Consider the following 22,847-nt stretch of genomic DNA (forward strand, 5'->3'; position numbering starts at 1 on the left):
TCCCCCCCTCATGCTCTCTTTCTCTCTCTCTCAAATAAAATCTTAAAAAAAAAAAAAAAGGCAGATTCATGACTTCATAGCTGTGCTTCAGAAATGTGCCTCACAGTCACCTGCCCAAGTGAATGAAAAGAGTTGATAATGTCACTTCCCTGCTCAAAACTCTTCAGTGGCTCCCTATTACCCATAAGATAAAGTCCAAGTTAATCATCAAGGAACACTAACCTTCCGGGGAGTGGCCTTGGATATGTGCTGCCTCATCTGTCACACCCCTTGCCTGGTGCTTTGGGTTCCCCCTTGCTTGTAGTTTACACACAGGACATGCACACGCACACACACTGTGCTGTCTGTTGTCTTTGTGACTTTTTCTTTTCCTGGAACATTTTCCCTGACCTCTTTTGTCTGGCTAATTCACATTCTTCTTTCAAGACCCATTTTTCAAGAAGCTTTCTCTGACCCCAGCTTCCTCTGCCTGGCCTGGTCATTTGCGTTGTTGGCTGTGTTGAAATATTAGTTTTCCTCTCTGTCCCACTGGAATATAAGTTCTTTAAGAGCAGGTCTTCCTAAAACTGTGCCTTACACGTACCCTAACTGAACATGTTCAGAACTGAATCCCTGATCTCCCACATCCCTCCATCCTCAGGCTGTGCCACCTGTTGTCTTCATCTGTTTACAGTAATTACATTTTTCCAGCTTCTCAAGCCAGAATCTTAGAGTCTTAGAGTCATCCTTTCATACCCCATGCCAGTCTTTCTGGAAATCTGCTTATTCATCCAGTCACTTCTTACCACCGTGGCCCAAGCAGTCATTGTCCCTCACCTGATTTAGTGTAATAGCCTTTTAAATAGTCTTCCACTCCTGCTAGCCTTCAGTCCATTTTCTGCACCAGGGGTCAGCAAACATTTTCTGCCAAGGGCCAAATGGTAAACATTTTAGGCTTTCTGGACCACACTGTCTCTATCATGGCCACTCAGATGTGCTTTTGTAATGTGACAACAGCCATACAAAATGTAAATGAAGGAGTGTTCCAGCAAAACGTTACTTCCAAGGACAGTTGGCTGTAGTTTGCCGATCCTTGTTCTACATGGCAGCCAGACTACTCCAAACCTGCCAGTGACTTCCCCTCTTGCTTAGTCTTTACAGTGGTCCCTAAAGCCCTACATGATTTGTGTCCCCAACTCTTGCCTCTCTGATCTCATCTTTCAGTCTCTCCTGCTTTGCTCTCCTTTCCGGCCACAGTGACCCTCCTTTTCCTCAGACATGTCAGGCACAGAGTGTGCATGGAACATTCACTTCCTCATCTCTTTAACATTTTCTCAGATGTCAACTTCTCAATGAGGTTGACCTGACAACCCTATTGATAATTATGCCCCAGCATTGTATTCTCCATTCCTGTTGTTTTCCCCCATAGTGTTGATCTTCTAACATAAGAAGTACACCAAATGATTCTTACTGAACACATTTGGCTATACTGACTTATAAAACAAAGCTCCTCAGCAAGCCAGTAAGAGCCTCTCTGTCCCGCCCCTGCCTGTCTTTTCTGCCCCATCTCCAGCCGCTCTGCACTGAGCACTTCCTCTCCCAACAGTGTTTACCCATTTTCATTTCTCTCAAGGTGCCATATTCTTGCTTTTTGCAAATACTCTGTTCCCTTTACTGGGAATCTCCGCTTACTCTGGAAAACTTGTATTTTTATCCTTCAAAATTCTGCTCATTTGTCACTTGGCCTGCATAGTCTTTTCTTTTGTCTTTTTGTCTTTTTTTTTTTTTAAGATTTTATTTATTTATTTGCCAGAGAGAGAGAGAACAAGCAGGGGGAGCAGCAGAGGGAGAAGCAGGCTCCCCGCTGAGCAAGGAGCCTGGTAGGGGCTCGATCCCAGGACACTGGGATCATGACCTGAGCCGAAGGCAGACGCTTCACTGACTGAGCCACCCAGGCGTCCTCACGTGGTCTTTTCTGGCACCCGTTCCTAGGAGAGCATTCATCATCTTTGCTGTCTGGGTAACTTATGTAAGACTGTTGTGTATATCACACTGTCCTGGATGCTTTTGCATGACTTTCCTTGTTGTGACCCAACTTGATCCAGTTCAGTTGTTTTGAGTATTAGGTTCTTTTAAGAGATACTGCTCATGTTTGCAAGCTACAGATAAGTGAGCATGATAGATCTACTCCCCCAAAACCTAACATCCAAAAAGCACATTACTATGAAAGCAAAACTCAGACGGAGCTCTGCCACACATACAGAAATTTATTAGTCAGCAAGTGCAAAAATAGTCTTACAAACTATTTTCTAAACTGCATAAAGTGCCTCCTCTCCATCCTTTTAGGAACTCTGGCAGGTACCTTTTATGAGAGTTTTATTCCAGGCAGAAGTGCTAATCTGGTTGTAGGATTCAGTTTAACCTAGTTGGGATCAGACAACAAAATGCCCTTACAGGGAACTAATCACAGAACCAGCAGGAATCCCAAGGCCTAGGGTCCGTTTCCAAAAAATATATGCGACAGGGTTCGTTAGATTCATATGTGTGCTTATGGAGGAGCAGTGGTCCCCTTTATGATAACTGTAGCCAAACCACATATCCTGAACACCACTCTTTTCTCCTACTGTAGTCATTTCTCTGTTATGCGAATTACCATACCCTCTGGATTTGAGGAGAGAAGAGAAAACTGGACTTAACCCCACTGGAGTGAGGTTTTGTTTTGTTTTTAAGATTTTTTTTTTATTCATTTGAGAGAGTGAGCGAGAGCATGAGCAGGGGAAAGAGTCAGGGGGAGAGGGAGAAGCAGACTCTCAGCCGGACGAGGGGTTGATCCCAGGACGCCGGGATCATGACCGGAGCCAAAGGCCGACGCTTAACCAGCTGAGTCACCCAGATGCCCCTGGAGTGAGATTTTTTTTTATTAGCAGCTTCAACACTAACCAGTGATTGTGTATATCCAGTAGGGGTTTTGCAAATGTTAACTCCGTGCTCCAGGGGGAATATCAGGAACCTCTAATCCAAGCCCTCCAGTCCATTTAAGATAAATAAATATGCATTACACTCTATGCTGAAATAATGTACAGAATAGCTTAAAATCACACCTCTCTTCTGGACTCTGGAATTGGAACAGGTATTGAACTTTTCATCCATGTATCCCCATGCCGAGTGCAGTGCCTGCTCAGTAGGCCTAGGGAAGTGCTGAAGCAGATGTTTGTAATATGAAACAGCTGAGTGTTTGTTCTGTTTTTATTTTTCTTTTAATGCTAAATTGCATACTCTGCCAGGGAGTTATATTAATAACATAACAGGTTTACCATAGCTGTCTGAGTATGTGTCTTACCAGTGACATCTCCTTGCATGGGCTCAAATGAAATCACGCCACTCCCTGGGTGGGGATCAAGCTGAGGCCTGCCTGGGATCCCCAACCTCCTCACGGGAGAGAGGTTGCTCTGTCCTCCTCCTCGAGTTTGCGGTTGGGGAGGGGGGTTTGTGGGTGAGTGGCGTAAATACAGAGCCCTGCTTAGGAGCCCGGGGGAAGGTTTGTGCATAGCTGGTGAGATTGCAGCCGAAGTTAGCAAATTATAGGTCTCTGTTCTGACAGCAGGGCTAGACAGCTCAAATAGAAACTTCTTCACCAGATGGCTTCCTAATTTATAAAGTATAACTACAATTCCTAAAAGGGAAATGGAGAGTGAGTAAGGCATCATTATGCGTCTGTATATCACACTGCCTGTTGGGAGCATTGCTCTTAAGTTGATTTTCAAATGTATATGGAAGGTCTTTTCTCTTGGGCTAGAATAAGGGCCTAGTAAGGAAAGTAGTGTGTGTGGTGTTAAACAGTCCATCATTCCTGAGCCACTTGGGGAGTAATTTGGAACAATGCTATTTATTATCTTTGGGTTTTTTCTGCATTTTTCACATTCCTATGAATATAGTCAGAAAGTCTCTTGGACTTTTTAAAACTTCAGTTTATATTAATAATTAATATGGTTATACTCTGCTTTCCTGCACAAATAGTAACTACATTGTATTAAAGTATTCTGTAGGAGCATAGTAAAAATGTTGAAATTGCTGTCATGTCACAGGACAGAAGACTAGTAGCTAAGGAGCTTAAAAATGGTTAGAAAAAGAATGAACAACCCAAGAGGAAAGCGAGTAAAGGATGTGAGTAAGCAGTTAACAGGAAATAAATGGCCAATAAAAATACGAAAACTGCTTTCACAAATTGAGATGTAACTAAAATAATAATATAAATTTTTACCTATCAAATTGAACAGTTTTTAAAAGAATAAAATTCAGTAGCCAGGATTGGCAAATGAGTGGGAGGATGTGTAGACTCCTACAGAGGTGGAGGGGGTATAAGCTAATAGAACTATTCCAGAGAACATTGTGGCGATAAAAAAATTTTAAAGACTTACAATTTCACTTGTAGGAATTTAATTTTAGGGGGGTACTGAGGATGTTTACAGTGACAGAGCTCCAGAACTGTTGTCGGTCAAAATATTGTTTATAATGGCAAGAAGCTTCTTAAAACATTTTATGGAAACAACCTAAATGCGCTTATAAGTCCTGTAGTATGTATTTATCATTTACAATTAGTCAGCTTTTGCCTGGTTATTTAACTGTTTTTGCTGTGATCAGGAAAGCAAAGTTTAATGAATTTTTATTCTAAATGAGTTTATTCCATAAGAATCTGTCCTCTGTGCTCTTCTCTCCCTACACTCTTCCTTGGCAATCTCTGGCAGCCACATGGCTTCAGCTCTCCCATATGAAGGTGGCTCCTAAGTCTGCATCTCCAGCCATGACCTCTTTTTGGAGTTCCAGACTCACATTTCCAACTGCCTTTTAAACGTCTCACCTGGATGGCCCACCAGCATGGCAAACTCAGTATGTCCAAAAAATGAACTGGCCTCTCCCAGGCCCGTGCTCCCTGCTTCTGTTAATGGTCTGTTACTCTCAACCAGACACAGACTCTCATAAGCCATCTTTGGTTCAGCCATGTGGCCCCCCCCCCCAATCCCCGGTCTGTGAAAGCACTTACGAGTCACCTCCCTTGTCTCATGGTCACGACCCCTCCCCATTCCACTCAGCCCCTGCTCCCTCTTTCCCCACCCTTCCCAAAGCCCCTCCTTTACATCAGACTGCTTCCTTTCTTTGTCTGTAGCACTTGTGTTCTGACTGGTCTCTTCGGTGTCTTGTTTTTTCCTGCCCCCTTTCCCAAAGCCATCTTACGTTCAGCTTGTCATGTGTCTGACGCACAGTTCTGACCCTGTTGCTCCCTTGCCCCAAAATGCCGGCTTTCCTCCCTCTCCCTGTAGGGTAAGAAGGCACTCAGCTGTGTCCACAGGCTGGCCCCCTCACCTTTTCAGTTTTCTTCCCCCTTCTCAAGAACTCTGTGCTTTAGCGAGTCTGAATATTCCTTGTCACCAAATTGCTCTGTATTTTCTCGTGTTTAAAACTTCCGTTACATAATTCATTCTGTTTGAAATACCCTCTCTCTAACTTATATATTTCTTTTCAGCTTAGTTCAGATGCAGCTTCTTCCATAAACTGCCATGATCTGTCATGGTACTTTCTCAGGGCCTCCTTTTCCATTCTTCTCTTTCTGCTTGGAATTGGTTCATTTCAGTCCCTGCTGATCTTCTGAATGGGCTTTGTTGCCCCACGTGGACTAGAGGCCTGAAACAAGAGAAACTGTCCTTGTTCTTATTCCTGAATCCTGTTTGTCAGTTCGAGTTTCATTTTTGCCATGACATGGATTTGGAAAAATATACCTCCCACAACACACAGTCTGAGGGTATTTATGGTGCGATACTTATTTACAACATTAACGTTTAGCAACTAAGGGCGCCTGGGTGGCTCAGATGGTTGGGCGTGTGCCTTTGGCTCTGGTCATGGTCCCAGGGTCCTGGGATCGAGTCCCGCATCGGGCTCCCTGCTCCTTGGGAGCCTGCTTCTCCCTCTGCTTCTCTCTCTTCTCCCTCTGTCTCTCATGAATAAATAAATAAAATCTTAAAAAAAAAAAATAAAGTTTAGCAACTAAGACAAGAGATTTAAAAAAAAAATTTTTTTAAAGATTTTATTTATTTATTTGAGAGAGAGCATGAGAGGAGGGAGGGTCAGAGGGAGGAGCAGACTCTTTGCTGAGCAGGGACTCCAGGATCATGACCTGAGCCAAAGGCAGTCACTTAACCAACTGAATCACCCAGGCGCCTGCAGAGATTTAAAATTTTTAATGCATGTAGATTGCCCTCCTCCATTACCCCCCCATGCTAATTAATGCAATGAACAAAATTCATGAGTTTTTAGAACGTTTTTAATTGTATTTTTTTGGAAATGAGATTTACCCAAACAGGTATAATTGAAGTCTGCAGTTTTAAAATTAGGTTATTCTTACAATAAATACCAACCTGTTCTTATTAGTTCACTTCTTTTGGTGACCTGTTTTTCTCCATATTTAAGTGGGGTGTATGTAACCCCAGAGGTAGCGATGGTGGTGGGTGGGTATGCTTTCGGGGTGGTTGGGAAAGAGACTTAAAAGGTAAGGTATAGAGTTGGAAAACACCATATGTACTACATCTGTGTGTTTGAGAATTGAGCATTATGCATGAGTCCGTGGTATTATAGCCCCTGGGGAATCACGCAGGAGCCCGTGTTACCAATTTCATCTGAACTCCAGACTGAATACAAGCCTTACTGGAGCCAGAAATTGAGGAGGAGTACAGACAGACTGAGTTTTCTCTCTAGGCTGCTTCAGTTCGCATCCCACCTCCACCACTTAGAGTCTCTCTGACCTTTGGCAAGATTTTTATTCTCACCGTAGTTCAGTTTTCTAAACTCTAATGGAGAGATTAATTGTACCTACCTCATAAATTTGTTGTGAAGTCTAAATGACTGGCTTGCAGTAAGTTCTTACTAAATGTTCACTGTCAACATCCACAGAGGGCCAAGTACTGTGTACACTTAGACAGTACTTTTTTTTTTTAAGTAGGCTCCACACCCAGTGTGGAGCCCTGTGTGGTGGGGTGGGGTGGCGGGGCTTGAACTCGGACTGTGAGATCAAGACCTGCGCTGAGATCCAGAGTCAGACCCTTGCCTGACTGAGCCACCCAGGCGCCCCTAGGCAGTACATTTTAATAGGATAAATTTTCAGATAGTACACCGTTTCCCCTCATTCAGGGAAAATATTACTTTGATAGCCCAGAAAATTTTGGTTCTCTTAGCTTTGAATCAATGTTTTAAAATAATTCTGTTCAAAAAGGAAAATTTTTTTTAAAAGTTTCCTGATTTCAGCTTCATACTGAATACAAGTCTTCCAATGCCAGAAATAAATGTCTTCAGATTCCAAAGAGGTATCACAAACCTCTTCCTTCCTTTTATTCTCAGAGTGAAAAACAAATTTATGGTGTTTCTTATCTTAAGAACATCCTCAATCATGTATATTTTCATATCAAAAAGGAAAAAATAGTATTTAATTGTTTTGCTTATGTTTCAATAGGCTCTTCCCAGTGGGAAATTGAAATATTTAAAGCTGGCATCTCAAAGAGATGGCAGATTAGAAACATACCTCAGAATTATAAAGGAGCAATTGTATTGTTTCTTTTTCAGACAAATGCCTGGATTCTTCTGCTGTCCTCTGCCCCAAACCTTAGAGGAGTGCAGGGTCATTTCTGGTCCTGCTGCTTCTGGGAAAGGACAGGACAGCCAGGCAGTATCACTTCAATCCTTAATAAGTCTCATTTCAGTTTTTCTTGATAGACATTAATGCATTTCCTTATCCTTAGAACTGGTACATCTAATGTAAATCTGTTGGAACAGTTTTATCTTTTATAGATGTGGCTTAGTCCATGTGGGCTGCTATTAAAACAACAACAAAAAAACCCAGATTGGGTAGCTTACAAACCACAGAAATTATCACAGTCCTGGAGGCTGAAAAGTCCAAGATAAAGGTCTCCATGCCTTCTGGTGAGGGCCTTCTTCCTGGCTCGTGGCCATCGACGTCCCACTGTGTCTTCCCATGGTTAGAAGGGCAGGGATCCCTCCACAGGCTCTTTTGTAAGACACTAATCCCATTCCTGAGGGCTCCACCCTCATTACCTTAGCACCTCCCAAAGGCCCCTCGTGTTGCCATCATCTTTAGAGGTTAGGATTTCAACAAATGAATCCGGGGGTACACACATGCAGACCAAAGCAGTGTGCTTTATAATATCTTCCATGTAAATCCTAGAATAAAGAAGCTGCCTTCTTAAAAGCTACCCCATTGTCACTTAACTGTTGGCTGTATTTGTAATCTTCAGACACTTTGCTTTTCTTCCCTTCACCTTTATCAAATCACATCTGTTCTTTAAAGATAACCTTAGGTATTCTATGTAGCTCAAAGCCTCGTCCCCTTATTTTATTTTATCCCACACGAAAACTTCCTTTTTTTCCTAATTCTTTTTATTTTTTATACTACTCAGTTCATCATTTGTTTTGTGTGTGCCCACTTTTTCTTTTCTTTCCAGTTAAGTCCTTTCAGACTGACACCGTAGCAGCCCTTGTTGTAGGCTGATAATGGTAGGTACGCCATAAGTAGTGCTTTCCACTCTTTTGTTTAAAGTTTTTTATTTAAGTTCCTGTTAATGCCATAAATATTTTTTAATGCTGTCAATGACATCTATACTAGTAAGATGCTTAAGGAGCACCTTATGAGTAGAGAATGAATGGTTATTAGTTGCTTTACCAAGGAGTTAATAGAAAAGAAACTGAATTTACTAAAGTATTGTGAATAAGAGTATATTAGTTGCATATTAAAAGCAAGCAAAACAGGAACAGCAACATCAGAGTCTTCTTTACACAAATATATATAAAATGCACCAGGAAAACAAAATTAACCAATTAAGAAGTAGAGCATGAATATTATTTCAGAACTGGAAAAGCTGTGTTACATTTAAGGAACTTTAAAATTTTGATGATGCAGATCATAGCTAAGGATAACTGTTTAAATGTGAATACTGGTTGTAAGCTTCATCACTGCCACATTTCATGAAACTTAGAGAAATGTTCCCCCCTCCTTTTTTTTTAAGTTTTGATTTTAATTTCAGTTAGTTAACATACAGGGTTACCTTAGTTTCAGCACTTCCATACATCACCCGGTGCTCATCATGACAAATGCACTCAATCCCCATACCTAGAGAAACACCCTTTTTATGTTTGCTGTAGTCCCAATGGAGAAGAGTCTCGGTACATGCATCAGTTACTAAATGCAGTGTCACTGTGTCGTCACTGTGCCGTGCAGTTACTTGAATAAATTCATGACCCTTCCAAACCTTTTCAGGTTTCCTACAGAGTTTCTCTTTCCCCAGAACTCTAGGAGTGTGGCCCCCTGGGTCTCAGATTTTTTGTGACAGCCTGTCTTTTCTGGGTGTGCTTAGGCTCTGTCCTCCTGTAGTCTCTCCTTGTATGGCTGGAGGGGCTTGTCTGGCCATCTTCTGAGACTCTTACTCCTGTCTTGCTTCCCTCACAGTTATGTACCAGCTTGCAGTTAAATGCTGCCCCTAGTTGAAGGTTGGGGCAGAATCTGCTTGTTTGGTCTCTTCTCATTTCACTGCATCCCTCCACCAGTCGCCACCCTGGGTACCACCATGTCACCCAAGGTGACTGATAACAGACAGATCGCATGTTGAGGCATAATTCTGATGTCTGCAGTTTTGTTCTGTTCTGGGGTGTCTGGCTCCTCACGACCATTGCTGAGAAACTCCTCTCCTCCATGACGCGTTATTAAAACCACCCCTTCACCTCGTCTTTCCATGTTTGGAAAGTGTTAATCCCATCCATTCCATTCCATAGGGAGAAAACCTCAGAGCCGTCCTTGACTCTTCTTACTCTCCACTTCCGATCCATTAGCGGGTCACGCTGGTTTTCTGCCTTCAGAGTTCTCCCCACTTTGCCGCCCTGGGCGGCCCTCCTTTGTGTTACTCTCCTAGAAACTGCAGTAGCCAGCCAGCCACCTTCTTTCTCTCCTTCCCGCCCACGGTCTGGAGTAGCGGTTATGTGGGTTCTGAAACTACATTGCCTGCATTCCTACCTCCCTCTACTGTCATAGACACTGAGAACGTTAATTAGCCTTTCTGGGCCTCGGTTTCCCTTTTTTTTTAAGGTTTAATTTATTTGAGACAGAGCGAGAGAGAGCATGGGTAGGGGGAGGGGCAACAGGAGAGGGAGAAGCAGGCTTGCCCCCCTGAGCAGGGAGCCCGATGCAGGGCTCCATCCCAGAACCCTGAGGTCATGACCTGAGCCGAAGGCAGACGCTTAACCAACTGAGCCACCCAGGCGCCCCCAGGGCCTCAGTTTCCTTAACAGTTAAATGAAGATGAAGATGATGATACTTTTTACCTCATGTGGTTGTGCCAGATGAGTTAGTACACACAAATTACTTAAAAGAGCGTGTGGCAAATAGTCAACATCCAAAAAATACTAGGTAGTGGGTGATACGGAGGTTATTGCACTTGTTAGTTTTTATTCATACAGAATTGAAACTGACTTTCTTAAAACATTGATCATTGATCTCCGTGATCATCGATCTCCTTTGGCTTCCTGTCACTTTTAAAACAGTATCCAAAGTCCTGACCAGGGCTTGCTGAGCCCTCCATTGGTTTGCCCTTGCTCATTCAGTCCAGCTGGCCTGCAGTGCTTTACCACTTGGCCCACCCACTTCTGCCTTTGCTCTCATTTTCCCTCGGCCGGAAATGCTGACCCCACAGATATTTGCACAACCTGCCACTCCCTTCGATGAAGTCCCTGCTCAATGTGAGCCCCTCACATAGGTCTTCCTTGACCACTGTTTTAGAAATCATTCTGTTGTTTTCTGTATCCTTCAACTTTATGAAAAGATAACTGCCTAACAGTGTATTATACATGTTTGTTTATGGGTTATAAATGAAAGCAAGGGACTCTGTTTTGTTCATCATTGTAGTCACCGCCCCCCTCTCTTCCCACCACGGCCTTTCAGATACATAGTTGGTGCTCAGGAGGTGTTTGCTATGGGATGGATGGGAGGGGGTGGGGTGGAGTGGGGTGGATGAACAAAGAAAGATTTTCCCCTTTGTTCTTCGCACAAGAGATTCTGAGGTTACGAGATAGTTGGAGACGCCTGAGTGAACTTTTTGGAGATGAGACCACTTTAGAGAAGAGTTCAGGTTGGGTGTTTTGGTTTTTGTGTTTTGGGGGTTTTTTGTTTTCCATTCTTTTTGTGGATAATACTGTATCATGTAATTTACGATAAGTGTCTTTATTAATCACAAGTGGGTTAATTGCGCTGTTAAACTGGTATCTTATAGTTCCTGTTCAAGGTCTGTTGCATGTGCCTTACATTAGTAGCTAGTGACAAGGAAATTATTTATCTTTTATTGAGCATTATTAAATCCACTAAACCCATGCTATTCTGCCTGTTATTAACAACCTCAAGTCCCAAAAGAAAGCATTTTAAGTCTGTCTGGAATCAGGAAAAATAGAGACATACGAATGTTCACCAAAAATCCTGCTTCTGAAAAAGCAGTAGGTCCAGGGTGTCTAGGAAAATGTGATTTTTATTTTTTTTAAGCTTTCAGGTTTAAAATGCTTCCTAGTCTCCCAGAGGTGGAATACTGAGTTACTTATTCACTAATCAGTTGAATATGAATTTTAAAAATTAGCATTTGCCTTTTATCTTAAATAATGATGTAATCTCACTACTGTTTGATAGCTTTATACTAATTCACTGACATTAATACTGACCTGTTGACTTCAATACATGAAGAAATTGGAGAAATAAAAGATTTCAGGAATAAGTGGTAACCTTGACCATCTTTGTTTTTGTTTTCTTCATAATTCCTGAGTTTTTTTTCTGTGAAATCACTCTTTCTAATTTCATTCGGTTAGTATGTATGACAGTTCTAGAACACGTGAGTTCTTCTGGTGCTTTTTATTTTGGACCTCTCTTGCACCTTCATGCTTAATACCCAACAATCTTCTGAACTATATCCATTACAATGTGAGCAAAAAATTATTTTCTGGTTTGAAGAGGAATTAGTCACGTGCTAATTTGTCACTTAGCCTTTTTTTTTAATCATGGAAATTAAGTGAGTGAATATTTGGAGTTGACCTTGTAAATTCAGAGACAGTGTCAGATGAGGTAGTTGGCTGTCAGACAGTAATGCAGGTGTTCTTTCTGCAGGAAGCTCAGGGAGGACAGAGCCTCCCATGGAGCAGAACAAAAACTCACTTGATCTTGATCATCAGTGTGAATAAAGATCCTGAAAGTGTGTCCTGCAATCCTTCTGGCCTCTGATTCTCCCATGTGGGTTTTTCCCTTCACCTTTAGGCAGATCTCACCAGGCCTTGGATTATTCACCAACCTACCCTTGTATTCTTTTTATAAGTGTCAACATAGGCTATCTTTGCCTCTTCTTATCTACAAAATATGATTTTTATTTAGAAGAATTTAAGTGTAAGAGTAGCCAAAAATCAGAGATTTCTTTTATAAGCTGTTTTGCCTTTTTTATTCATCTATGTATAGACTTTTAAAATCATCATCATTATTATTACAGGCCATGGTTGCTTGTTATCCAGGCAATGGAACGGGTTATGTACGTCATGTTGATAATCCAAATGGAGATGGAAGATGTGTGACGTGTATATATTATCTTAATAAAGACTGGGATGCCAAGGTATGCAACTCACTTGACCATGTATTTTTCCCCCATAGCTATTAAGACTCATACTCCTCTTAGGGAGACTGCCTTTGCTTTAACACATGGAATAGTTAAACATTTCTTAGATTTGTTTCAGTTTTGGGTATTAGTGGATCTTTGTAAAGTGAAATATAATAATATTATCTCAAAAAGTGGATTCCCTTATTTTCAGATATTGAGGCATGCATCCAAATTTTAACTTTTTTTGTTTGTTGTTGTTTTGTTTTGTTTTGTTTTTTAAGTAAGCTCTACGCCCAACGTGGGGCTCGAACTCACGACTCCGAGATCAAGAGTCGCGTGCTCCACCGACTGAGCCAGCCAGGTGCCCCCCCAGAATTTAACTGTTACCAAAATGTATTTCATTAAAATATATGCCTTTTAATAGTTTTAATAAAAAAAAAACTCCTCTGCGAATAATTGCTTTATAATGGCTTTTGAGAGAGATTATATATAAACAGCTATTGTGGATTATTTCCTACTTATTTCTGTTGCGGAGATCTTATCTGGCATTGGGTTATTGAATCGAATATTGGAGGCAGGATTCCTTCTTTTCCTGATTATGGAAAAAAACGAAGTTTTATCAATACTGACAAATCCTTTAAAACCAATTAGAGTGTACAATACATTTAATTTTCTCTTGTTTTAAATATTTATTTCCTTAATATTGGCCTGAGTTTCACTTGAGTTTAAATGATTGAAACTTCAGAAGTATGTCATGCTTTCTTACTGCTTTGGAGGTTGTCTAAACTAATTTTTGGTTGATTTTTAGAAATCTTTATTTACTTTTATTGAAGCAAAATATTCAAATAGAAAAGTGAACACAATGTATAACCCAGTGGATTTCGCAGCATGAACACACCTCTGTAGCCAGGGCACTTTTTAAAAACCAAATAACCTTTAAAACACTTCCCCCCCCACACACAAACATATACACAGAGATGAAAACCACCAAGTCTTAAATATGTAAAAACCTAGTCCTGTCCTAAAACTTAGGATATGCTTATCATGCTCTTTCTGTGTCATACTGATTTAAAGATTCTCCTCTGTCCAAGTTCAAAAGGGAGGTAAGTTTTACTGCTAAGTAGATTAAGTAAATTACAAGCATGGTTTTTCCGTTATAGCTTTCAGAGTTTAAAATAGAGACATAAATCTGGTCATTTGCCTTGAGCCTAATGTACAGAACAGATTAGTATAATTTTGGTTAAAACTTAAAAATTCATTTATTTATTTATTTTAAAGATTTTATTTATTTGACAGAGACACAGCGAGAGAGGGAACACAAGCAGGGGGAGTGGAAGAGGGAGAAGCAGGCTACCCGTGGAGCAGGGAGCCCAATGTGGGGCTCGATCCCAGGACCCTGGGATCATGACCTGAGCCGAAGGCAGATGCCTAATGACTGAGCCACCCAGGCGCCCTAAAAATTTATTTTTTCCCAATTTTGTGAATATCTTGAAAGCTAGAAATATGTTTGAGTAACTCCTAACTTCTGTATTTTGTTAGGTCCTTTCTAGGCTGATCTTTTAATTTTGATCTGACCTAGCCAGGGTCATTAATATGTAGTTTTTAACTTAGTGCATAAGCTGAAAAAAGTCCTTATTAGTATTTTTGTATGTAGAACTGAAAACTTCTTTGCAAGATTGCACTGAATATGTGCAGTGTGCCAGACATTGTTCTGGGTGCTAGAGATAGAGCAGAAATAGAAATAGCCTTCATAGAGCCTCGGATCGAGTGGAAGGTACAGATCAGTAGATTAACAATGACAACTGGTTAGGCCCAGTGCAGGCAGGAGAGATTGCTTTGGGACCGCCTGGGCGGCCACCTAATTCAGGGGTCAGGGAATGTTTCCCAGAGGAAGAATGGAAGCCTTAATTATCTCTTTTTAAACATTTTCAGCAGATCACCTGTGATATTCCCAGTGACTCCAGTCAGAGGTCAGGGGGAAGAAAAGGATGTGTTCTTGGTCACAGTCTAGAGATTCTTTAGATGTTTGCATGAGTGCCGTGGGAATCAATCTGAGCAGAACCTGAGGAAGGTGGTGGGCAAGGGTACAAGTAGCTTGAATTTAACTTAAGGATGAGCCTGATAAACAGCTTGCCTAACTACAGATTCTAGGCTCAGCCTCCATGATGTCTTGATTAAGTATTAAAGTTCCTTTCACTTTAAGCATCTACCTGCTTAGGAGTTTAGTTCTTCAAGGGTGAAGGGCTACTCAGTTGTGGGTGGGTTTGGCCTCGCTTTAATTCCCCCCAGATTGTAAATACCATGAGGACAACATCCATGTATGTTATTCCCTACTCTGTACCCGGGGTCCACCTCAGGTCCCAGAACACCCAGTTGGTATTGGAATGAATAGGTGAGTCCATCTAATCCCCAATAGAGATGGATGTGTATTTGGGTAAATAGTAATTATCCTTTCTGGATGGAGTCCAGTTCTGTAAACAGGTAGCCATCAATGTGTCAGGCGCAGTCTAGAAAGGGAGAGCTATGGTCTCTAATAATGACCACAGTGATGATGGTGGTGACAATAAATGATGACACTTTCTACTGATGAAGTTGAATTCATTATTTTTTTTTTAAGATTTTATTTATTTATTCATGAGACACAGAGACAGAGGCAGAGGGAGAAACAGGCTCCCTGCTCCATGGGTACTCGATCCCAGGACCCTGGGATCATGACCTGAGCCAAAGGCAGATGCTTAACCGACTGAGCCACCCAGGCGTCCCTAGTTGAATTCTTTAAGAGGCATTAAACTTGTGACTGTCTTATTAATTACTGTTGAACCTTAGAATACAATAAACCGTTTATTTGACATCACCATTTAGAGTAATTTAGTCAAGATGATTTGAAACGGACACATTTTTAAAGAATAGGCTAATTAAGCACATCATAAGCATCCCTAAATAAGAAACATGTACTAGTTTTTACAACTTGGTTCTCAGTGTCATTTTAAGCCTTTTGAATTCAGATAATACTTCTGTTTCATCAGTAGCTACAGAAATCCCTAAAACAAGAAATGAATTTTTCCTTGTATCAGTGCATGTGCTTGGAATCTCAACTCCTCTTCATACCTTGTTATTTGAGATAACATTTGTGAATAATCCAACTAAGAATTTTGTTTCTGAAATCGTCTTTTTTTCCTCCCTAAATTTCATTTTGTAGCTTTCTTGCTCTCATACTTACATATTTGGCTCTTTTCCATAGGTAAGTGGAGGTATACTTCGAATTTTTCCAGAAGGCAAAGCCCAGTTTGCTGACATTGAACCCAAATTTGATAGACTGCTGTTTTTCTGGTCTGACCGTCGCAACCCTCATGAAGTACAACCAGCATATTCTACAAGGTGTAGTATTCCTTTTAAGAAAAAATTGGTAAAGACTATGGCAGGAGAGGAGGGGGTAGATAGGATATACCTGAGAGTTTTCTAGTGTCTTCCTGTTCTTTAGTTACCTTTATCACAATGCTTCAGTCATAACTATTCAATTTGAATAATTTTATTTATGATTTATTCCCAGTTAGCGCTAAAAGTTTGTGACTTTGCGTAACCACTTCCATTTGGGGTAAGAAGTGGAAGTACAGGTCCTCTCCTTCCTCCAGCCTGTCTCATTATTTTGTGCGTCTCTGACTATAATCCATTCTGATCCTGTGAGTGGATTCACTTGGGGGACAGAAAGATTCAACAGAGAAAGAAAAGGACAGCTTTTCAAAGGCAGTGAGGGAGGAAAATGAAAGGGATAATGTAGGGAAATTAAAGCAGAAAAACAAGAGGCACCCGGAGAGTAGAAATGAAGAGGGAAGAAGAAAGGTTGCCGCGTGGGGGAGTTAATGTTAGAAAAATAACGCTTTAGCTTTAATAATAAGCATCTAGGAGCCTTATTATACTTTTTGACGCTTTCTGCATTGAAATGTTAAGACTCTTAAACTAGAAGATGTTGCAGACATTGTTATAAATATTTGTAGAAGAATTGCACTATTTTGTAAATACCTATTTTTCATTATAGAAGGGACTTTGAATCTTGTGATAGTGAGTTACAGGCCTGCAGTTGTTAGGTCTGGTGAGAAGAGGCTTAGTCATAGTCACAGCGAGAGAAGAGCTGGCTTTTCCTGGTGGTAGTAGGCATGGGCCAGCCCCCCGGGAGGTTTGAATTCCAAAGATTTGATTGTCACCTCTCTTTTTTCTTGGTTCTCTTTTCTTTTCCTTATTTTCTTCCTTTCCTTTCCTTTCTTTTTCTTCCTTTCTTTCTTTCTTTTTTTCTTCCTTCCTTCCACCCAACATGGGGCTCAAACTCGTGACCCCCAAGATGAAGAGTCGCATGCTCACCAACTAAGCCAACCAGGCACTCCTTTATAACTTGCTTCTTCCTGAGCTATGTTGCCTTTAACCCTAATTCACATAGTGGGCAGCAAGCTGAGTAGTTTGTGGCTAGAGATCCTAAGAAGCCATGAATGGAAACCAGGGGGGCACCCTGTCCCATCACACGATGTGCCATCCTAAATCCCCCGTCTCTCTTCCCGGCATCCCAGTGCCCATCTCTGCCCCTGGTGTTTCTTTAAAACCCTTTTTGACCTAGAACCTGCTTTGTAGACCTTCCCTTGTATGGAATCTTGAGTATGGCCGCTTGTATCATTTCTAAATAAAGAAATAATGAACATTTTTAGGTAGTAAATGCCAGACAACTGTGGAGGATAGATACTACTAGGAGGATAGATACTCAGAGGAGGGAGAAAATGGTGTCAATTGGAATAGATGGAACAGATGGGCCAGGTTTCACAGTGAAGAGGGGAGCTCAGCCGGGCCCAGAATGACCAGAAGCAAGGAGTTATGATAGTGTTAGGGAAGCTCTGGGAGAAAGGTCAAGGTTGTTCAAGTTCAAGACTTTAATTACTAAGTAACTGAAAGTTTGGGGCATGGGCAAAAGAGAGAAAATTATCTATCTGTGCCCCTTTCCCATTCCCAAGGCCACCTGGGCAAATAGAAGAGGCTACATGGAAGGAGCAGAATCTGGAAGTCAGGAGGCCAGACTTTGACCTCAGTGTCATCACTCAGCAGCTGAGTGATCTGTGGGCCTCACTTTCCCCATTTGTCCAGACTTCCAGGCTCTGACTCTACTCTGCCTTTGACTCCTTTCCTGATTCAGGTCTGTCACTGTGTGGGCTCTTCATTCGACCAGTGTTGCCCCCTTCCCCCCCGCCCCGGCCCCAGGGAACACTGGCTAAAATTTGCAAGATACTTTAACTAACTGTTGTGTTCTACTAAGGAATTCCCATGTATAGTGTGTTTCTACTTCCTATGGCGTATGTACACTTCCCCCATTACTGGGACCAGGATTGTAACTGCGTGCCTTGTAGTATTTAATAAACCAGTTTTCCTTTATTTGTGGAACGAGCTGTTCCAAATAAGTGAAGTTTTCAGAGGAATAGAGTTTAGCTAAATAAACTTTAAATGTCAAAACACAGTATAAGTATTTTGATAAAAATCTCCAAAACTCTAAGCATAATTTAACTCTTTGTTGATGACACCAGGTTATAAAATTACAAACCTCCACTGTTGGTCTTTGCTGTCCTACAGTGATGTCCTCAGAAGCTATTGGAACCGTGAGCCCTCCCGTTCGCCACCCGGCCCTGGCCTCGGGTCCTCTTCTGCTTCTCTTTGAGAACTTGTGCTAGTGATACTGTGCTTTTTCTGCCGGGGCCGTTCTTTTCCTTTCTTCCTGTCTGTTTCTGATCTGCTGTGGGGTTGCAAAACAGATAAGCAAGCCGGTTAAGTAGGTATTAAGAAAACCCTAAAAACTCCTCAACTTTGCAACATCCATTTCGGCTGTTCCTGGGTCTCTGCTGCGCTCTTGAGCGACGAGGTTCCTGGAGAGGTGGGTTGTTACTGCGCTCAGTTATCCCCTGACACATCCAGTCAAGGCATTGTTTGGCATTACACGTTTTAATAGACCATTGCAAGAGCATACCACTATTTTTTCCCCAGTGTGATCATTCTTACCCTATTCTAAATTTTCTTTTAGGTACGCAATAACTGTTTGGTATTTTGATGCAGATGAGAGAGCACGAGCTAAAGTAAAATATCTAACAGGTAAACGTTATTTGGGGCCAGGGTATCCCGCAAGGCAGGCGCCCCGCAGTCCCGCGGTGCTGGCCGTGAGCTCAAACACGGTCTTTATTAACTCCACAAAGACTTGCTCCTTGTTTTTGTCAGATTCCTTAATTCCCTTATGTAAAAAAGGACTTCTCTCAAGTCATCTTCATTGTTCTCTTTAACCAACAACATTGTCCAAAGATGAGGAAAGTTTGAGGCAAGAAACCTGAGTTTTTCTGTGATTACCCTTTCCAGTCACCGGCTGCCCAACTTGCCCAACTTAACTGCCATCTGGCTTCCTCTCATTCTCCCGTTAGAAGGAAGTCAATAAATACCCTTTCCTTTTTAAACGTACATGCTCTAAAGAATATCCAGGTCTTCCACGTTGAATGTGGACACGAAGAAAATGAATACAAAGGAGATGAATTGAAATGCCGAAATCAATAAGTCAGACAGGCGTGTCGATGCCATCCCTGCCAGCCAGTGGTGTCCATAAATCAACACACTTGAACCAAATCTGAAGATCCTTCAGGATGCGAGCCCCACCCACCCCCAATTCCCACCCCGAACGGTCTCCTGAAAGCAGGGAGTCTTAGTTTTCCATCGGATGGACCACTCCCCTCTTTTCTTTAACCCTACCTTATAGCTCCAAAAGTCTGCTCAGTGCTCACATTACTGATTCGCTGTATTTTCACGAGCCATTGATAATCCCACATCAGCCTTTTGTAAAATTACAAAATTGGATGTGCATTGCTTTTTCTATGTATTTTTAAAGTTATTATTTGTGGCAGAACCCTAGTGGTGTGCTTTCAGTGACGCTGAACACACTGCTATTTTATAGCAATTCAAATTGCTTTTCAAGTAAAAGGAGATAAAATTATTATCTCTGTAGAGAATGGCTTTTCCCTTTGAAGGTTTACCAGTTCAGAGTAACACGTTCATTATAACAATGCTGCAGGGTAGCGAGTACAATAGTTTTCAGATGATGTATGTTTGCAAAGCTGAGGCATTGTGCACACTGTTAGGAGCTCAGTGGGAAACAGTATCAGAATAACAGATGCTCTCCTGCGCTTAATGAATGAATGAATGAATTTTTTTTTTTTTCCCCTTGCAGGTGAAAAAGGTGTGAGGGTTGAACTCAATAAGCCTTCTGATTCCATCAGTAAAGACGTCTTATAGAGCCTTTGATCCAGCAATACCCCACTTCACCTACAATAATTGTTGACGCTCTTTGTTAACTTGTGAATACGAATAAATGGGATAAAGGAAAATAGACAACCAGTTGGCATTTTTATAAGGAAACAAACAACTTTGTCGTGTTGCATCAGAAAGAAGATTTTGACTGTGTGACTTTGTACTGCATGATTGACTCCAAACCTGTGATTGCTCACGGGAAGAATATAAGCTACCAGCAGAAAATGGGGTTGACATCTGGACGTGAAATAAGTGCCCTAGGTAGAAGTTTTTCATTCTTATATTTTGCCAGATCTGTCATCTAGATGAGTTCATTTCATCTCTCCCTTTTTTATATAGTCAAGTTTGAATTTGAAGTAATTTTTGTATGATCAGGTACAATACATCAAAACTGCATTGAGAAAAAATTACAGTATTACTCCCCCAAATAGCATCAATCTATTTTTGTAAACTTCTTCGTACTATTAAATTTTGCCCTAAAAAAGACCTCTTATCATGATTGTTGCCAGTGACTGATGATTACTTTCATTTCCTTTTTACTTACCATAAGAAAAGGAGCACTTTAATCGCCAACTTAAAACTCAGATTGTTTTGTAGTCCTGTCTTTTACACTAATTTGAGCTCTTAAAGATTGCTGCTGTCGTGTTTTTGACATTGTTCATAACGAAATATTAACAGTAAAACCATCACCGTTTACTACCAGTAACTTTCGGTTCATGTTTTATAAGAAAAAAAATACCCAGGTTTTATTCTTTTAAGTTAGTATTTTTAAAAGACTAAAGTGACTGGCACTAAATGAACTTGAGTTTGTCCTCAGCATCAAGTTCCCAAGACAAAGGGCTCTCTCATGCTTTCAGGTATATCCTGTAGATGTAGAAGGTGACAACGTCCCCTTCCTAAGACTTTTCCTTTTGCTTCCTGTCACGTTGATCGTACTTCCAATTTTGCTGTTACGTTTTCTTCCTACTCCTGTGACGCATGTGGTCTGCAGTGGAGAACCTGGCTTCTGTTGGCTAGCTTCAGGGGGGGACTGAGCGCCGGGGCTGAGCCGCGTTGGTAATAGACCGAACGTTAGCGAATCCTCGGACCCGAGCCAGGGCAGGCATTCCTCAGGCACGATGCTTGTCTCTTTGTCAGTACTGAAAGCTGGACGTTTAGCTTAAAAACACAAAAGAAGTGGAAAACCAGGTAGCTTTATTATTCTGTTCTGTTCTGTGACTTTTACTTTTCAGAAAAAAAGAGGGACTATTAACACTATCACACAAGGCCTCCCAGACTTCTGTTTTTTGATGTATGAACTGGGAAGGATGTCTAGGACTTTGTTTTCCTGGGCTGATCTCTAGCAGAGCCCAAAGGGTGGTATCCATGTTTAGCATGAATTATGGGTCTAGACCTTGCCCACTTCAGTTTTCTATCTCTGTCCTTGATCTTTGCCAAAATGTGTGTACAGAAATACTTCTGTATATTTCAACTCATGACAGTTTTAGCATCTGTATAGTTTGTATTCAATTAGAGACCTTTTCTATGGAAAGCTCAGTAATTTTTATTAAAAGATTGCTATTGTTCATGTAAAACATGAAAAAAAAATTGTTTAGTGAAACTGACAGCGTGGACTTAGGGCGGGATGAAAGATTCAGTATCGTGAACTCACTTAGGAGAACTTGCGGGAGAAAATTCGAGTTTATTGTTGTCTTTCCTGCCCCTGCTCGGTTTTGTTCTCCTTCCTCTTCTGTGTTCCAGACAATGCAATGTAAACCTCTCTCTAGTCAGTGCCTCTGCCGGCCGGACCTGGGGGTGCAAGGTGTCTCTGCCCTCTGGTCTGTGGTGCGGCGTGCTGCGCTGGGCCCCCACTCGAAAGTGCTGTCGTTTTTAGGTCTAGTAGAAATTGTGTTCTGTTCCGGGGGGGCGGTTTGTGTGCTTGCCAGGGTGGGACTGCAACAGCCTTTCCTTCTGGGAGCCCCTGTGTCATTCACGTGTGTATCTCTGCAGTTGTGCGAAGTGTCAGATTCTTCTGTGTGTGTGCTTTCCAGGCAGGTCTTAAAATTTGTATTTTTCAGAAAATTGTAACAAATTTCTTGGAGATGATTGTGAAAGGATCAGGAAATCCAGGATAGCCATTTCTTTAGTATCCATTTAAAATCTGTTCGTTTCATGTTAGTGGGACTGTTAACCTGTCACCAAGCAGGACTCTATTTAAAACAAAATTTAAAACTACTCGTGGCCTATATGTGTTTAATCCTGGTTAAAGATAAAGCTTCTAATGCTGTTTTTCATTCAACACATTAACCAGCTGTAAAACACAGACCTTTATCAACAGCAGGCAAAGAATTTCAGGATTCATACGCAGAAGGTAAAGTCATGTAATTTGAAAAGCAGTGTTTCATTATGAAAGAGCTCTCAAGTTGCTTGTAAAGCTAATCTAATTAAAAAGATGTATAAATGATCTTGAAAAATTTATGGTTGTTATTTCCAGCTGTCTTTTTTTTTTCATCATACACTGACTTTCTTAATGGGCCCTTCCGTCAGATAAAGTGCTTTTCTGTCACGTCACATCTCTGGCTTAGTCCCGAACGTTTGGTATTGCTTTTTATAAATGATAACAAGGGAGAGAGGACAGTGACCATAGGAGTCTAACAATTTTAGAAACATCCCAGGGGTAATTGGCCGGTCCACGGGATCTATGAGCTCTTTGTATAGACTGTCAATATTTGGATTTGTGCCCTTTCAATAGAATTTTTAAAAATTACTCTAACACCAGTGCTGTTGAGTATACCTGCGTCACCCCTCTGCAGGAACAGGAAGGGGCATTAGGCATAGATCTGTAATTGTCACAGGTGTCCTGGGTGTGTGTGCACAAAAGTTTAATTCGTGTGGTCATGGTCA

The 22,847-nt window shown here is 41.4% G+C and overlaps 1 protein-coding gene across 4 annotated transcripts in view; it reads left to right on the forward strand.

The window, feature by feature from the left end:
- Window positions 1-22,419, forward strand: part of EGLN1 (egl-9 family hypoxia inducible factor 1) — a 59,198-nt gene extending 36,779 nt beyond the window's left edge. The window contains exons 2-5 of one of the 4 annotated variants that reach the window (XM_025850704.2): window positions 12,546-12,665; window positions 15,892-16,028; window positions 18,700-18,767; window positions 19,885-22,419. In XM_025850704.2, coding sequence (XP_025706489.1) covers window positions 12,546-12,665; window positions 15,892-16,028; window positions 18,700-18,767; window positions 19,885-19,949 — 390 coding nt within the window. In that variant the 3' untranslated portion in view covers window positions 19,950-22,419. The remainder of the gene's footprint in view (window positions 1-12,545; window positions 12,666-15,891; window positions 16,029-18,699; window positions 18,768-19,884) is intronic. The other 3 variants (XM_073879057.1, XM_073879058.1, XM_073879056.1) reach the window with 3 other exon arrangements.
- The last annotated feature ends 428 nt before the right edge of the window (window positions 22,420-22,847 follow it).

This window comes from Callorhinus ursinus, unplaced genomic scaffold (assembly GCF_003265705.2).
Source record: "Callorhinus ursinus isolate GAN/ISIS: 27379988/994484 unplaced genomic scaffold, GSC_fseal_2.0 scaffold32, whole genome shotgun sequence".
Lineage (NCBI taxonomy): Eukaryota > Metazoa > Chordata > Mammalia > Carnivora > Otariidae > Callorhinus > Callorhinus ursinus.